The following is a 17,252-nucleotide window of genomic DNA, read 5'->3' as shown; positions in this document are numbered from 1 at the left end:
GCCTGCAGCCCCACTGCCCTCTGTCCTCAGCTTCTTGCTGTGTCCTGAGACTCCTGGGGTTTTCATTCCTCTCTAGCAGGTGGTAAAGGGATAAGGATTGGGATCCAGGGATAAGATTTAAATAGAGGATTAAGGCTCTGATTGGAGTTATGGTTAGTGTAAGGATACACCCACAGAATTTGGGGTAGGAATTGGGGCCAGAGAACAGAATTTGGGATTTCAGAATTAGAGGTGCCAAGGGTAGTGACATTCTGTTCTCTGGCCCCAATTCCTATCCTTCCAGCTCTGCCACTCCATGACTTTCACTCCGCCTATTCTTTAGCCTCTGCAAACCCCCCAGTTTGTAGAGACCATGGTGTTTCCTTGCTCCAGTTCTGTCTTTGTCAGTATTGGTCTGAGTTTGAGAGGAAAGAGGAGGAGTGAAGGAGACTTCTACTTGACAGGCTGTTAGTCTGTGGCTGGCACCAAAGCCAGGATGGGAAGGGGGAGGAAGGGAGGGCGTCAGCTGGGTTAGGGGCCCTGCAGAGAAGCTGGCCAGGAACAATTGGGAACAAAGGCTGGATACTCTTCCGCTGAGCCCCAGAGCCTGGCCTTGGCCTTCCGGGAACAGCTCCAGGAAATGGCTGAGATTCCAGATTTGGAAGGAAGAGGCCAGTAAACATGAGCTGGGATCTGACAGGGGAGTGTGGCCTCTGTCTAGGTTGTGGGGGAAAGGGGGCAGCGGGCAAGAGCTGACATTGTAGGCTCAAAACCTGCAAGGCCTGTCTGCTACAGATATGGACACAGGCTCTTGGGACTGGAAAGACTCTTAAAAGGTCTTTTACTCCAACCACCTTTCCAGGGCCTGAAAAATACTCCTGCCGAGGATCCTCCAATAGTTTCAGTGATGGGATGGGCCTAAAAAGAAATACACAATGTTGGCTCAGCTTTACGGATCACTCATAATGAGTCAGGCACTGGATGCCAGTGGTTTTATGCTTTATGTGTTTCATCATTACTTTATCCCTCAAGGTAGGAACTACTATTATTATTTCCATTTTACAGAGAAGGAAACTGACTTGCCCAAGTTCTCCACAGAAGCTTATTTCATCCATCTCTGAGCTGAATATGGACACACCCTGTGGTAATCTCCCAGCTTGTCCCAGATGCTGAGTCCTTCCTGTCTCCCACCCTACGCCACCTCCTGGTCCATCTGGCACTGGGGAAATGGATGAGGGTGTTACAATCCACCCCTGCTCCACTTCACTCAGCCTCCCCAGCCTGCAGCCCCACTGCCCTCTGTCTTCAGCTTCTTGCTGTGTCCTGAGACTCCTGGGGTTTTCTCTCTTCTCTAGCAGGTGTCAAAGGGATAAGGATTGGGATCCAGGGATAAGATTTAAATAGAGGATTAAGGCTCTGATTGGAGTTATGGTTAGTGTAAGGATACCCTGTAAGAAATCCCCGAGTAGATCATGAGATAAAGCTTAGCGCTGAAGTTAGGGTCGGGGGTTATAGCTAAATGGTCGAGGTCAGAGAGTTTCTCGCCTCTGGTCTCCTCCCAGTTCTCCAAGGCACTGAGGGCCAGGCAGGAAGCATCGGTTTCCTCAAAGCCGCTTCCCTCCTGGGGCAGAGTCTCGGTCACAAACAACCACCACCGGCCCACCCCGCCCCTCCTTCCCTCTTCACTGTGAGCTCAGAGCAGCAGGACAAAGTGCTCGGGACAAGGACATAGGGCTGAGAGTAGCCATGGGCTCTGGAGGAGAGAGCCTCCTGGGGGGCAGGGGTTCCCTGCCTCTGCTGCTCCTGCTCATCATGGGTGAGTTGCTCTCCCTCTCCTGGCCCATGCTCCCTCCATCCAAGGCCTGCTCAGGGCAGAAGGGGCCTGCTGACTGCTTGCTTCCCTTTTGCAGTGGGGGGACCAGAGATGAGGATGAGGATGATGATGATGATGATGAGTGTGTGTAAGTGTATGTGTGTTTGTGCATGTGCGCACACACCAGAGAGAGAAAGAAGGAAAGAGAGACTGAGAGAGAAAGAAAGAAAGAGAGAAAGAAAGACAGAGAGAGAGAGAGAGAGAGAGCGAACATGCTATGCAAGCCCTGGCCTGGATGCCGTGCATGCTGGCCCTCTCTCCTCCTAGCTAGCTTGTTCTTTGGGAGGCAACCTTTAGTAGTTCAGATTACAGGTTTTCTGGCAAACTCGCACACAAGAGAAGACAGATGAGGGGTGGGCCAGGAATTTGGGGTGTTGCTGGTGATCAGACTGGGCTGTGCTCCCTTTCCCTCCCAGGAGGCATGGCTCAGGACTCCCCGCCCCAGATCCTAGTCCACCCCCAGGACCAGCTGTTCCAGGGCCCTGGCCCTGCCAGGATGAGCTGCCGAGCCTCAGGCCAGCCACCTCCCACCATCCACTGGTTGCTGAATGGGCAGCCCCTGAGCATGGTGCCCCCAGACCCACACCACCTCCTGCCTGATGGGACCCTTCTGCTGCTACAGCCCCCTGCCCGGGGACATGCCCACGATGGCCAGGCCCTGTCCACAGACCTGGGTGTCTACACATGTGAGGCCAGCAACCGGCTTGGCACGGCAGTCAGCAGAGGCGCTCGGCTGTCTGTGGCTGGTGAGGCCTGGGAGGGGAGCTTCAGGGTGGGGCAAACCTGGGTGGAGACATCTGAGTTGAATGTTCAAGGGAACATCTGAGAGGTCAGTGGGATACCTGTGAGCAGAGGCCTGGGCTGGAAGGCTTGGGAGGGCAAGCTGGGGTGGGGCTGGCCCTAAATGGGAGGCCAGGAAGGTGGGCAAAGCAGAAGGGGGCAAGAGTGATAAGGGAGAGAGAAGAGGCCTGGGCCCTGCTCCCTGTCACCTTCCATCCTCCCCACAGTCCTCCGGGAGGATTTCCAGATCCAGCCTCGGGACATGGTGGCTGTGGTGGGTGAGCAGTTTACTCTGGAATGTGGGCCGCCCTGGGGCCACCCAGAGCCCACAGTCTCATGGTGGAAAGATGGGAAACCCCTGGTCCTCCAGCCCGGAAGGCACACAGTAAGTGTGGCCCCTTCCCCCACACTTCATCCTGGCCTGGGCAGACCTGGGTACACCCTGAGGGACTGACCTGCCGTCCAGCCCCGCATCCTCCGGTAGAATTTGAGGAGGGGAGAGCAGGGGGGCCTCAAACTTCCCCCCAGCTCAGAGCCCCTCCCCACATAGGAGACTTCACAGTGAACCTGGCCCTGACAGGTGTCCGGGGGGTCCCTGCTGATGGCAAGAGCAGAGAAGAGTGATGAAGGGACCTACATGTGTGTGGCCACCAACAGCGCAGGACACAGGGAGAGCCGCGCAGCCCGGGTTTCCATCCAGGGTAAGGGCAGGGGTCGGCTACAATCAGAGCCAGGCTGCAGGCTCCAGTTAGGGTGGTGTATTCTGGTTTGGGCTGGGGTTAAGGTATGTGGGGTCAGGGTCAAAGTGCTGGGGGTCTCATGTAGCGGGAGGCTCCCCCCTGCTAGAGTAGAAATCGGAATGCTCAAGACCTGGAGACTCTGGGAGTTTGGGTTCCCTGGGGTTCCTCCCTGGCTGAGGGATGTTCCACGCCTCAGTTCTGTCACTCTGGCCTATAAGCCCCAGCCCAGCCCTATCCTCCCCACAGAGCCCCAGGACTACACGGAGCCTGTGGAGCTTCTGGCTGTGCGAATTCAGCTGGAAAATGTGACACTGCTGAACCCGGATCCTGCAAAGGGCCCCAAGCCTAGACCGGCGGTGTGGCTCAGCTGGAAGGTGAGGGCCAGGTGCTAAGGGTAAAAGCCAATCCAGAGCTCAAGAAAGGGCGTTCCTGAGCTCTCTGACCCCCCGCCCTTCCTCGAAACTCCTTCCCAGGTCAGTGGCCCTGCTGCGCCTGCCCAATCTTACACGGCCTTGTTCAGGACCCAGACTGCCCCGGGAGGCCAGGGAGCTCCGTGGGCAGAGGAGCTGCTGGCCGGCTGGCAGAGCGCAGAGCTTGGAGGCCTCCACTGGGGCCAAGACTACGAGTTCAAAGTGAGACCATCCTCTGGCCGGGCTCGAGGCCCTGACAGCAACGTGCTGCTCCTGAGGCTGCCGGAAAAAGGTCAGGGCCTGATCCCTTCAGAACCCAACAATATCCCCTCTGGCTCCTTCTTATTTGGGGGCCCCTGGACTGTTCTGCTTCAGTCTTGAGGGGAGATTATGGGTCCTACCCTGGGACTCCCTTCTGCCCTGGCCAGGCCAGCAGAGCTTCAAGAGGCTTCTTGTCTCTTCGGTAGGGTTCTGACTCTGTGTCCCCCAGCCCAGCTCCTTTCCCTAGAGTCCTCTCCCTCAGAGCCCCTCATAGTCTCTCTTCCACCCCTCCAGTGCCCAGTGCCCCACCTCAGGAGGTGACCCTAAAACCTGGCAATGGCAGTGTCTTTGTGAGCTGGGTCCCACCACCTGCTGAAAACCACAATGGCATCATCCGTGGCTACCAGGTACCCCCACTAGCTGACATAGCCCTTCCTAGTGCTGCCAGGACATCTCTTTTCTCTGGAGTTCTGCATACCCTTGCTCTGGGCACTGAGAAAGGTACCTGGGCAGAGAAGCAAAGGAAACCTGCTTTTGCTGAGCAAGGACCCACTGTCTTCCAGACCCTGCCAAGCACTTGACCTCCATGATCCCGTTTTACCTCACAGTCCACCCTGGGGTATTATCCCCAATTTACAGACATGGAAAGTGGGGCAAAGGCCACAGGAATAAGAAACAGAGTAGATCAAACCAGGCTGTGAGTCAGGGAGTGGTGCTCAAAGTTTGACTTCTAGAGCAGCAACATCAGCCTCACCCAGGACCTTGTTAGGAATACAAACCCTCAGATCCTTTCCCAGGCCTAATAAATCAGAAACTCAGAGACGGGCCTGGCAAACTGTACTTTAGCAGCCCCCCTGGTGACTTGGAAGCACGCTGTTGTTTGAGAATTGCTATGTTACATGTATTTTAGCAGCTTGCTTGTGCCCTTCTACTGTTGATCTAGAGAGAGGTATCTCTCACTTGGTAGGGAGAATAGGAGGGGAATAGGAAATTGGGTGCATTCCCCAAGTGGATGGCAGGGCAGAATAACCACACCCCTGCAGTCTGATCTGCAGATAAAGGGCTTGGCTTCTGGGATGGTGCCTGGGGCAGCTGTTCACCTCTGCTTGTGCCTCAGGTCTGGAGCCTGGGCAACACGTCACTGCCACCAGCCAACTGGACTGTAGTTGGTGAGCAGACCCAGCTGGAAATCGCCACCCATATGCCAGGCTCCTACTGCGTGCAAGTGGCTGCAGTCACTGGTGCTGGAGCTGGGGAGCCCAGTAGACCTGTCTGCCTCCTTTTAGGTGAGGGCAGTGCCCACAGACCCACCCTACCCTTCAGCCTGCATCCCGCCTTCCTCTCTCCCTGCTCCCGCCTCACACTTCCAGCTCTTCCCCCTTGCCTGCCAGGCCCTCAATGCCTCGACTCCCTCTCCCCCTGAGCTCTGCATCCCATACAGAGCAGGCCATGGAGCGAGCCACCCAAGAACCCAGTGAGCATGGTCCCTGGACCCTGGAGCAGCTGAGGGCTACCTTGAAGCGGCCTGAGGTCATTGCCACCTGCGGTGTTGCACTCTGGCTGCTGCTTCTGGGCACCGCTGTGTGTATCCACCGCCGGCGCCGAGCTGGGGTGCACCTGGGCCCAGGTGAGAGTCTGAGGGGGACCCACATGTATACAGGCCTCCTCAGCATCCATCCAGAATGGTGCAGGGGCTTTGGATCTCTGGCCAGGTGATCCAGCCTCTGGATTTAGCCTTCCTCCTGCCTTCTCCCAGGTCTGTACAGATATACCAGTGAGGATGCCATCCTAAAACACAGGTGAGAGGTGAAAGGGGAGGTCTGAAGTAAGGGAGGGTGGCAAGGGACAGTGGAGCTGCAACAGAGAAGAATGGAGTACTAGTCTACCTGCCAGGGAGTTTGGGACTGTCGTACATGAATCTCTCCTGTAACTCCAACTGATAGTTCATTTCTCTGTCATTAATATTCCTATCACACCACTTGACAGACTAGTAAACTGAAACTCATAAAACCTTCTAAACCCCCAATCCAGGACTCTTGTCACCCCACCTCTCCTGCTGCCTCACCCGCTAGGTGGAGAATAATCAGCATGAGACGACCACCTCAAATGTCTCATCTTATGTGTGCACCCATGGTCTACCAAGTAGTGCCTTTGCACTCAGTAATTCTCTCACTGAGCCATTGTGCCTACATCATAGTCCACCCGCAGCTCCAGCAGAGGGTGTTCAGTGCCTACATCATAGATTCTTCCTCACTGTTCTCAAAAACAGGATCTGCCCATGGGCCCTTCTGCTTCCGGTATATTCGGCTGCCAGAACAAGTCTGCAGTTTTGGGACATCATGCTGATAGAGAACACATCCTTCTTGCTCCCGTTGTCTGAGTTTTGTACTAAGTAACCGCCTCATCTCTCTGTCTGCCTTCTTGGCTCTTTATTTTGCTAGATCTCCTCTGGGAGGCTTCCCACTCCAGGTCTGCATCTATCCACAGAAGTTACTGAGCACCTACTATGTGCCAGCAAATCCAGGCCTAGAGCTGCCATTTCACTGTCAGGTCCTCAGCCCAGAGCAGGGGTCCAAGCTGGCTGGTGTTGTGTTTTGAGTTTTCTGAGCTCACTGGCTTCTTTCTTCCAGCTACCTCCTGGCTTTGTCTGCTCTGCCTTAAGCTTTCTGTGGCTTCCCTAGGATCTCCTGCTCTGTCCTGGAGGGAGATTCCTTCTGATCTTTGGTTCATTCTCTCCTTTGGAATAGCCTCCACCTGCCAGAATCTCTCAGTGTAGGCAGAGACAGGCATGAGGGGATATGAGTGCAATCCTGTATTGGCCACGCAGAAGCAGGTACAAGACACATGGAAGGGGTCAATGTGGAAAAACATAGGAGAAAGAAGATTCCACATTACCCTGACAGTAAGAAGGGGGTGGAGAGAAGAGCAATGAAGCAGCAAGTAATAGCCTGCTATGTCCACAGGGAAAGACAAACCATTTGTTCTGGCTCGGGTATAGGGTGTGAGATGGGTCAGAGCAAAGGCTATAGTTAGGGAGCTGGAAGCCAGACCAAGGAGGGTCCTCTTAGCCATGCTAGGTACCTGGGCTCTATCATGGTAAATGAGGGGCCATTGAAGGTCTTATGCAGAGAAGCTCCTTGCTCAGATCCCTGTTCTTGAAGGATCACTCAGGCAGCCAGAGGCCAATATCCATGGAGCAAGCTCCTGCTCTGCCAGCTGAGTGATCTCACATTTCCTCGTATAAACCCAGACCATCAGTCTTGAGTGTGGAAGGCTCTATTGCTATCATTTTACAGATGAGAAAACTGGGGCTTAGAGAGGATGTACTTACCCAAGTGCAACAGATGTACTTACCCAAGCTAAGCTGTGACAGATAGAGATTGTCAAACCAGATTTGTCTTCAGGTCTTCTTTTTACCTCAGCATACATAGCTGTCTGTCATTACTACCTCCCAGCTCTGGGTGACTCGGATTTCCCCTCATCCAGGAATAAGAAAGGGGTGCTGGGTTTAGGGGACCAGGTCAGAGATCTTAAGGAGTCTGTGAAAAGCTGAAAAACAGTAGTAAGGATAAAGCCACCATCTCCTTGCCCTCTTCTGCTGCCTCTGAACAGGAAGTCTTGGCCAAAAAGGTTCTCACTTCTCCCTGTTTCTCCTGGCCTCACCCCCTCCCTCCACTGCCCCAGGATGGATCACAGTGACTCCCAGTGGTTGGCAGACACTTGGCGTTCCACCTCTGGCTCTCGGGACCTCAGCAGCAGCAGCAGCCTCAGCAGTCGGCTGGGGGCGGATGCCCGGGACCCACTAGACTGTCGTCGCTCCTGTGAGCATGCTCAGTGGGGGCAAGGGCCTAGCTGGGGGCAGTGATCTCAGGGATGGAAAGCAGGACATGCTCACCATAATTCCTCCTGTCATTTATGTCACAGTGCTCTCCTGGGACTCCCGAAGCCCCGGCGTGCCCCTGCTTCCAGACACCAGCACTTTTTATGGCTCCCTCATCGCTGAGCTGCCCTCCAGTACCCCAGCCAGGCCAAGTCCCCAGGTCCCAGCTGTCAGGCGCCTCCCACCCCAGCTGGCCCAGCTCTCCAGCCCCTGTTTCAGCTCAGACAGCCTCTGCAGCCGCAGGGGACTCTCTTCTCCCCGCTTGTCTCTGGCCCCTGCAGAGGCTTGGAAGGCCAAAAAGAAGCAGGGTAAGGAGGGGGAGAATAGACATAGACTGAGCTGGTGGTAGGCGGGCCCAGGAATGGGAATGTGATGGGAACAAGGCCTCAAAGCCTGGAGGGGCGTGCAACCTCCACACCCTCCTTCCATTCTCCTCTCCAGGTGGACACAAGACCTCTTTCTCCTACCACCAGAGCACTCAGCTAGGGGTGCAATAGCCTCAGCTTTTTGCACTGTGCTCTTGTTTCAGTTTGGCTACACCAGCAGTGAGCCCTAATTCTGCACTGAATTCAACTCAGCAAATGTTTAATAAGCACCACTGCATGCCAGACATGGGGAACACAAGAGACATCAGACACAGCCCCTGACTTCTAAGGGCTCAGGGCCTGTCTAACGAAAGTGTTGACTAGCAAACAAGTAATGCTAGAGCCTGGAGGAATGTGACCAGTGCTGGCACAAAGCCTCAGGCTCCCATGAGCTCATCTCCTGGTGTACTATGTACAGGTGTGCTTGGGCACCGACTCCCAACTCACTTCTCAGAGAGGAATGGGTATTTCCTTTCTGGACAGGTTTATCTCCTGACTCCCAGCTGCCTTCTTAGACTTTTCAGAGAAAAATAATTATAGCCTCCATTTTTTATCAATTGCTATATACTAGGTGCTTTACTTATGTTTGTTATTTCATTTAATCCTCACAATAGATTGGCTAGCTACTATTTCTCTAATTTTACAGACAGGAAGAGGGTCAGAATGATTGAGTTACTGGTTCAAAATTCTGCAAGTAATTAGCTGCAGGACTCAAATCTGAAGGCAGGATAGTCTGCCTCTGAAGTGATTCTGAGTCTCTCTGGAGCACCCTCAGGAAATCCTATTCTCTCTTTGAGTATTTTTTCCTATTTCTGGCCTGCAGAACATTGGCCTGCACTCTACCTGCTGTCTTCTTGAGTCTTCTGTACTAATTAGTAAGACCTAACAAATGTTCTACAGCCAAGTCTTTTTTTTAAGTGGATTTAATCCAACTTTTAATAAGACAAAGATGGATTAAGATAATTAACAGCTTGTTCAATATCCAGAATTTTATGACTCTAAATATCAGCGAAGCTGGCATTCTTACCAGCTTTGCCTCAGAGCTATTGCATTATAAATCCTTGGTGGTAACGAAACACCAGCTAAAAAAAAAGGTGGAATAGTCTCATTTAAAAAACAGCCTTCCCAGGGAGAACTACACCAACTTTAATGGAATGGATAGCCCCTCTTAGAACAGTAATGCTACTGGAAAGAGGTGAGTGGTTTTCTACAGCCAGTTCTTAAGAAGGGTTCCAATTCTGAGATGAGGCTTCCTAGCCTGTGGTTTAGGTCCTTACTTCACTCCCTGTTTCTCCTCGCTCCAGCCCCATCTCACCACTGCCCCCAGGATAGGTCAACTGCAGCGACTCCTTGGCTGGTAGACACTAGATATTCTACCTCTACCTCCCAGGACCTCAGCAGCAACAAGATCATGCTATGGTCTTCTCCAGACCCATGGAGTTGATTCTACTGCTGTTTCTTCCTCTTCTAAAACTGGCAGGCTCTCCCAGTACCCCCCACTCCCCTTGACCTGCTTGTTCCTTTTTCTTATTATTTGGCCTTAGTTGGGGTTTCTTCTCCAGTGCTGATATCCTCACAATTACAGTCTCCTGTCTCTCATCCATCATAGCAGGTTCTTAGTTCTGCTCAGTTTGCCAGATATATGCACTGAATATCCTCATTCATTCATTATTTTATTCAAACAAATATTTATTGCAATTTGACCAATGAGTTTCAACCTTTCACCTTGATAACATTTTTCTTGTCCAGTTTATTCAATTAGAATTGAAACTAAAGTCCAAGTAACTCCAAGCAACGTAGGAGGAGGGCTTTTGTTACCAGAGTCCCTTAGAGGAAGTGAAACAGGCTAGGATAAAAGTGGCCTTTTCCAGGCCTGGCTGTTTTCTTTCCCTTTCCACTCAAACCAGCCAACCAACTTGTGCTCATATTTCTGAGCTTAGTCAAGAAGCCAGGCACCAGACAAGACATAGCTGATGATAGCAGAGTTGGTGCACCAACCCTGAAGTTGGCTCCCCAGATTACCTGGGTCATATGAAAGCTATAGAAAATCAATAAAAACCAAACAGCCAAAGTACCAAAGGAAACTTTGATGGAGGGAGTCTAGTCATTGATGAGTTTTCATCCTAAAGGATCAGAAGGTCTGGCCACTTGTACATAAATGGGGTCTTGGTCAATGCCAAAGCCTGGCTCACTTCCCTTCTCTGAAGCTGCCCGTAGTGGCCCCAGATCTCTGATATGTGACTGAGTAGATAGCTCTACCCTGAAGGTCCTGCCTGGTCCCTGGTCCACCAAGAAGGGAAACTCTTTCCTAGCTGGGCTTCTGGTCATGGGACACTAATCTAAAGGCTGTTTCTTTTCTCCTTTGTCTGATGTTCTTCAGGTTCCTGCTCCTGGAAAAATCTCTCTCCTGTATTACCCTAGTCCTCTCTGGCTTAAACTTAGATCCCTTTTGCATTCTGGTCTGACCAAGAAGCATGCTCACAGGTCATTGCACATAGTTGGGGCTGTCTCTTTAGTTTCCAGCTTCTCTGTTGTGAAAGTTCACTCAGAGCCCTGTCTCTCCACTGCCCATGTGGGCCAGATGACAGCTTCCATCTTCTAGGTGACTCTTCTCACTGTGTGTTTATATCCACATTTCTGATATCACCCATGCATTCATTCTTTCATTCAACAAAAAGTATGGGCAGGGCATTGCGTCCCTGGGATAGACCAATACCTTTTCCCACTCTGAAGTTCCTCTTCCTATTAGCTGACTGTCTCCTGTCACAGCCAACATTGTGTGTCGATCCCTGTTTTTGTCCTACCCACTCAGCTCAACCTGACAGTCTACCCCATCTTTCAAGTGAGAGACAGTCGAGTTTCCCAGAGCAGGGATATCCAGAGCCATGTGAGATATTTGCAATGTGAGAAATGGAAATTAATAGATTCTGTCCAAGAAAAGAAGGAGTATTTTTCTTACTGAGCCAAAATTCATGAGAGTAGCAATGTGAGGGTATAGAGATCAGGAAGATTGGAATGAATACAGTCAAGGAAAAGAAAGTTGTTTTTTAAAGCATCTATCAAGGCCAAGAACTTGTGCAATCTGTTTTTACTTAATTGTCAAGACCATCATTCAAAGTGGTTGTTTACACATGAAACTGAGACTCAGAAAGGTACATGGACTGCCCTGAAGTCACACAGCTGAGCTGGGCAGGTCTTTTGACCCCAAGCCTAGTGCTCCTTCTACCCTATCACAGCTGCTGGATGAAGATGGGGGTGTGGAGGGGATTCAGGGGGTTCCCCCTCTTTTCTCTGGGTTCAGGGTCGTGCAGGCTGAATTGAATAAGGCTGAAGATAGAGCCAGCAGCTGGGGTCTGAAAAGTCCATCCTGGGCCCCACAACCACCAACCCTTTCTTTGCAGAGCTGCAGCATGCCAACAGTTCCCCACTGCTCCGGGGCAGCCACCCCTTGGAGCTCCGGGCCTGTGAGTTGGGAAATAGAGGTTCCAAGAACCTTTCCCAAAGCCCAGGTGAGAGGGGGTCCCTGAAAGGGAAATGAAGGGGTGAGATAGGGTGTAGGGATGCAGGGGCTTACCAGCCCAGGGCCCTCCCACGGGCTCATCCTCCTTTCCCTGAGGAGGCTGATGAGGGTTGGATGTAGTAGTGGACAGGTAGCTAAGGGGGCTGGTGGGCAGGCCGGCAGGCTGAGCTCCAGAGCAGATGGGGATGCCACTGTTCTCACACCCAGGCTTCTCTTCCCCAGGAGCTGTGCCCCAAGCTCTGGTTGCCTGGCGGGCCCTGGGACCGAAACTCCTCAGCTCCTCAAATGAGCTGGTTACTCATCATCTCCCTCCAGCACCCCTCTTTCCTCATGAAACTCCCCCAACTCAGAGTCAACAGACCCAGTAAGAGGGCATGGGGTCGGGAAGCAGGGCTGGGAGAGTGGGGGTGGGGGGAGTGTGTGCCGGGATTGGACAGGCTGGGGAAGAGGGGAAAGGACTTGAAGAGCTGTAGTAACCACCGTGCCATCACTCTCTCCCCCAAATCAGGCCTCCGGTGGCACCACAGGCTCCCTCCTCCATCCTGCTGCCAGCAGCCCCCATCCCCATCCTTAGCCCCTGCAGTCCCCCTAGCCCCCAGGCCTCTTCCCTCTCTGGCCCCAGCCCAGCTTCCAGTCGCCTGTCCAGCTCCTCCCTGTCATCCCTGGGGGAGGATCAAGACAGCGTGCTGACCCCTGAGGAGGTAGCCCTGTGCTTGGAACTCAGTGAGGGTGAGGAGACTCCCAGGTGAGTAGCTTGAGAGATAACCAAAGAACTACAGAAAAGCTGTGGGGGCAAGCGCCTCTCCACCCATTCCGCCCTCCCTCAACTGGGGCTTTTCTGTTACTACAACCCTCATTCCACCCAAACCATTGCTGTCTCCCCTTTTGCCTCTCCCTAGGAACAGCGTCTCTCCCATGCCAAGGGCTCCTTCACCCCCCACCACCTATGGGTACATCAGCGTCCCAACAGCCTCAGAGTTCACGGACATGGGCAGGACTGGAGGAGGGGTGGGGCCCGAGGGGGGAGTCTTGCTGTGCCCACCTCGGCCCTGCCTCACCCCCACCCCCAGCGAGGGCTCCTTAGCCAATGGTTGGGGCTCAGCCTCTGAGGACAATGCCGCCAGCGCCAGAGCCAGCCTTGTCAGCTCCTCCGATGGCTCCTTCCTCGCTGATGCTCACTTTGCCCGGGCCCTGGCAGTGGCTGTGGATAGCTTTGGTTTCGGTCTAGAGCCCAGGGAGGCAGACTGCGTCTTCATAGGTATGTGAGGTCTCCCCATCTTACTCCTCACTCATGCCCCTTGCCTTTCTAACAACTGTTATCATGTCATCATTGTTAAAACAACTAGTTTTATTGAATGATTATTGTATCTCAGGCACTATGATAAGTGCTTTGCATACATTTAATATTGAAAGTCTATGTGGAATATTCTTTATCTCTCTTATCCTAATGAGGAAACTGTAAGTCAGATAGTTTTATTGGCTTGCCCAAGTTCACCCACAGAACAAGGACAAATTGTCCAATTCTTTTTGTTTGTTTGTTTGTTTGCTTTTGTTTTGTTTGTTTGCCCAGGCAGTGGCATGATCTCAGCTCACTGCAACCTCTGCCTCCCAGGTTCAAGAGATTCTCCTGCCTCAGCCTCCCGAGTAGCTGGGATTACAGGCACCTACCACCATGCCCAGCTAATTTTTTTGTATTTTTAGTAGAGACGGGGTTTCACCATGTTGGCCAGGCTGGTTTTAAACTCCTGACCTCAAGTGATCTACCCACCTCAGCCTCCCAAAGTGTTGGGATTATAGGCATGAGCCACTGAGCCTGGCCCAAATTGTCCAGTTCTAAAGGCAGCCAACTGTAGGTCCATTTCCCTGCCTCTAGGACTCCCCTCTTACCCCGACTTGAGTCTCCAGGAAAGGTTGCTCCATCCTCTTCCAATCCCATCCTCCTGCCCTGTCCGTGGCTGGGGCTGAGGAGCCACTGGGCTCACCTCTGACATTCCCAGCAGAGTGGGACCTTTATCTCCATGTCAGCAGAAGGTAGTACAGGGTCTTGGCTCCTTGGGTGTCCCTTCCCCACATGCACCATCAGATCCCCCATCCCCATTTTACTAACCTTAACTCTATCCTCTGCCCCCACAAAAAAAAAAAAAAAACCAGGCTTGTGGTAAATGGGAGGGCAAGGATTATCCAGGACAGAAGTGCCCATGATGGCAGAAGAAGAATGCCCAGGGAATGGGGATGTGAAGGGACAGTGTAGATAGAAGGCCAGAGCTGGGCTGGAAGGAAACAGTTCAATCACTTCTCCCTAAAGAAACAAATGGATTGGGCCCCTGGGGATGTGGCCTCTGGGACTGATGGGCTGAGTTGGGGTTAGGTTATGTTTAGGGCTGGGTACATGCCCTGAGCTGGTCCTAAGCTTTCTGTACTAAACTGGCCCCTAGGGGCTGAAGGTCAACCCCCCACAGACACCTCTACCCTCCCTGACAGATGCCTCATCACCTCCCTCCCCACGGGATGAGATCTTCCTGACCCCCAACCTCTCCCTGCCCCTGTGGGAGTGGAGGCCAGACTGGTTGGAAGACATGGAGGTCAGCCACACCCAGTGGCTGGGAAGGGGGATGCCTCCCTGGCCCCCTGACTCTCGGATCTCTTCCCAGAGAAGTCAGCTCCACTGTCGTATGCCCAAGGCTGGTGGTGAGTGTCTGTCTTCCTGGCTAATGTGTTCATCTTGACCAGAGGGCCTCTGGGAAGAAGCCAGGAGGAAGCCTGGCACTGGGGAAGGGAGATAAGGAGCAAGGGAGATAACTCCACTGTCCTTCAGCTTCTCCTGTAGATTACTCCTGAACCGTGTCCCTGAGACTTCCCAGACGGGAATCAGAACCACTTCTCCTGTCCACCCACAAGACCTGGGCTGTGGTGTGTGGGTCTTGGCCTGTGTTTCTCTGCAGCTGGGGTCCACCTTCCCAAGCCTCCAGAGAGTTCTCCCTCCACGATTGTGAAAACAAATGAAAACAAAATTAGAGCAAAGCTGACCTGGAGCCCTCAGGGAGCAAAACATCATCTCCACCTGACTCCTAGCCACTGCTTTCTCCTCTGTGCCATCCACTCCCACCACCAGGTCGTTTTGGCCTGAGGAGCAGCCCTGCCTGCTGCTCTCCCCCCACCATTTGGATCACAGGAAGTGGAGGAGCCAGAGGTGCCTTTGTGGAGGACAGCAGTGGCTGCTGGGAGAGGGCTGTGGAGGAAGGAGCTTCTCAGAGCCCCCTCTCAGCCTTACCTGGGCCCCTCCTCTAGAGAAGAGCTCAACTCTCTCCCAACCTCACCATGGAAAGAAAATAATTATGAATGCCACTGAGGCACTGAGGCCCTACCTCATGCCAAACAAAGGGTTCAAGGCTGGGTCTAGCGAGGATGCTGAAGGAAGGGAGGTATGAGACCGTAGGTCAAAAGCACCATCCTCGTACTGTTGTCACTATGAGCTTAAGAAATTTGATACCATAAAATGGTAAAGACTTGGGTTCTGTGAGATCATTCCCCGGAGCACCATTTTTAGGGGAGCACCTGGAGAGATGGCAAGAATTTCCTGAGTTAGGCAGGGATCAGGCATTCATTGACACTCAGGGAGTGTCACACATTTCTGTTCTGCAATTAAAGGGACAATGAGGTTCATCCACCAAATTTTAAGCAGAATATAGGAAGGGCAGGGGTGGGGAGTTTCAGGGTCTGCTGGTCCTGGCAACTTATATTAAATCCACCTCCTCAAGATAAGCCTTAGGGATATTTATGGCTGAGGGAAGTGGGATGGCCTAAGGCATGGGGAAGGGTGATTGGCTGTGGGGAAAATGAAGTAATACGTTCATTCTGCCCAAGTGTACTTGGGGTTCATGGCATTTCATAAGGACATTTGTGTAGAAAATTGTTTTGCTGGCTGGGCACGGTGGCTCACGCCTGTAATCCCAGCACTTTGGGAGGCGGAGGTAGGCAGATCATGAGGTCAGGAGATCGAGACCATCCTGGCTAACATGGTGAAACCCCGTCTCTACTAAAAAAAAAAAAAATACAAAAAATTAGCCAGGCGTGGTGGCGGGCGCCTGTAGTCCCAGCTACTCAGGAAGCTGAGGCAGGAGAATGGTGTGAACCCGGGAGGCGGAGCTTGCAGTGAGCCGAGATCGCCCACTGCACTCCAGCCTGGGTAACAGAGAGAGACTCGGTCTCAAAAAAAAAAAAAAAAAAGAGAAAAGAAAAGAAAATGGTTGTGTTATGATCTGAGGGTGGAGTTTTTGGCCCTCCGATGTCAAAAGGCCACCCCTCGAGCACTTGCAGAGGCCCAGTAGAAAAGTCGGTGGTCTCGATTGGTTTGAGCTGGACAAGAGCTGTCCCAAGTTCCTGAAAAATGACTGTAGCGCCCATTCTCATAGTGACCTATGAATGTTACCTATAAAGTAGCCAGTGAAGGTTGTTTCCACATTCAGCAGCGAGGCCTTCAGCTACCAAAGCTTTGTGCTCCATGGAAAAAGGGAAAAAACAAAAAGCAAGCAGGGCAGGCAGACTTGATCAAATTAACCCCTTGATTTCACCCATCCTGAGGAGAAAACTGCTTTCAGCAGTCCCAGATGGTTTCTTAAAATAGACAAAGCAGCTGAACTCCACAAAAGGTAGAACCACCTGTCACGGTTGGCTTAGGAACACCCTTCAAAGAAAAAAACAGAACAGAGAGATGAACCTCGAAGCAGGACTTCCAGGGCCTGAGCCACAGGAGGCACTGGAGGGTAGGCAGGCCTGCGTCTTCCTCCCTTGGCGGGAAAGGTCGGGGGCAGAATCCACAAGTTGGTGGAGGGGATGCTACAGAGCATGACAGGGCCACAGGAAGCAGAGCCTAAAAGGGGGTGCTCATCCCTCAAACCCAGCAGCTCTACTTGGAGGCCACTGGGAGTTGAGAGGCTGAATGAGGCAGGACCATGGGGACTGGGGGCTTCCTGAACCACATTAATCAGGACAGTCTGGGCCAGATTTTTGTGATCTCAGGAGGAAGAATCAGTATTCCACATACACATCTGTTCCTCTGTATTTGCTTTTCCTTATCTGGATTTTGTGGCAGTTGCGGGGAGGAGGTTGTTTTGGGTTTTTTTTTAGCTTCCTGGTAAAATTCCTTTTGAAAACATCCCAACCCTGTTTGCCAGACTGAAAGGGAAAGAGAGATTTGTACACTCACAGGTCAAAGGGGCAGACGAGGTCAGGGCCTGGGACTGGAAGGCAGCTGCCAATCCCAGAGAGTCCAGGGAAGTCACTGAGTCAAGGGTGGAGCAAGCGAGAAGGAACAAAACCTCAGGTCACCAGTGAGCACACGGGATGCAGGGCAGGAGGTGACGAGGACCACGGCATTCACCACAAAAAAGTCTTAACAGTTCTGTGCCCGTCAACCCAATCACATCTGGGCCCACCAAGAGCTG

At 52.6% G+C, this 17,252-nt stretch overlaps 1 protein-coding gene across 2 annotated transcripts; it reads left to right on the top strand.

The window, feature by feature from the left end:
* Positions 1-1,655: 1,655 nt before the first annotated feature.
* ROBO4 (roundabout guidance receptor 4) lies at positions 1,656-15,319 on the top strand. Of its 2 annotated transcripts, none has more exons than XM_003819930.6 (18): positions 1,656-1,795; positions 2,269-2,598; positions 2,860-3,017; positions 3,213-3,333; positions 3,619-3,746; positions 3,846-4,074; positions 4,338-4,450; positions 5,161-5,329; positions 5,485-5,670; positions 5,800-5,842; positions 7,728-7,864; positions 7,968-8,231; positions 11,690-11,797; positions 12,031-12,172; positions 12,317-12,553; positions 12,708-13,066; positions 14,290-14,496; positions 14,624-15,319. In XM_003819930.6, exons 1-18 carry the CDS (start codon positions 1,726-1,728, stop codon positions 14,644-14,646), a joined length of 3,024 nt encoding a protein of 1,007 aa, XP_003819978.3. In that variant the 5' UTR covers positions 1,656-1,725; the 3' UTR covers positions 14,647-15,319. The 2 variants fall into 2 exon arrangements, with proteins under 2 accessions (XP_003819978.3, XP_003819979.1); XM_003819931.5 differs by having other exon boundaries at positions 1,664-1,795; positions 2,475-2,598.
* The last annotated feature ends 1,933 nt before the right edge of the window (positions 15,320-17,252 follow it).

The sequence above is a fragment of the Pan paniscus genome, chromosome 9 (genome assembly GCF_029289425.2).
Source record: "Pan paniscus chromosome 9, NHGRI_mPanPan1-v2.0_pri, whole genome shotgun sequence".
NCBI classification, from domain to species: Eukaryota; Metazoa; Chordata; class Mammalia; order Primates; family Hominidae; genus Pan; species Pan paniscus.
The sequence above is the reverse complement of the archived record's forward strand: the minus strand, read 5'-3'. Positions and strand labels throughout refer to the sequence as shown.

Excerpts from the sequence above, each read along its gene's own strand:
- ROBO4 (XM_003819930.6), top strand. The coding sequence starts at position 1,726 with ATGGGCTCTGGAGGAGAGAGCCTCCTGGGGGGCAGGGGTTCCCTGCCT. Across the intron at positions 3,018-3,212 it reads TCCAGCCCGGAAGGCACACA|GTGTCCGGGGGGTCCCTGCT; the intron begins GTAAGTGTGGCC and ends TGGCCCTGACAG. Across the intron at positions 13,067-14,289 it reads GGCAGACTGCGTCTTCATAG|ATGCCTCATCACCTCCCTCC; the intron begins GTATGTGAGGTC and ends CCTCCCTGACAG.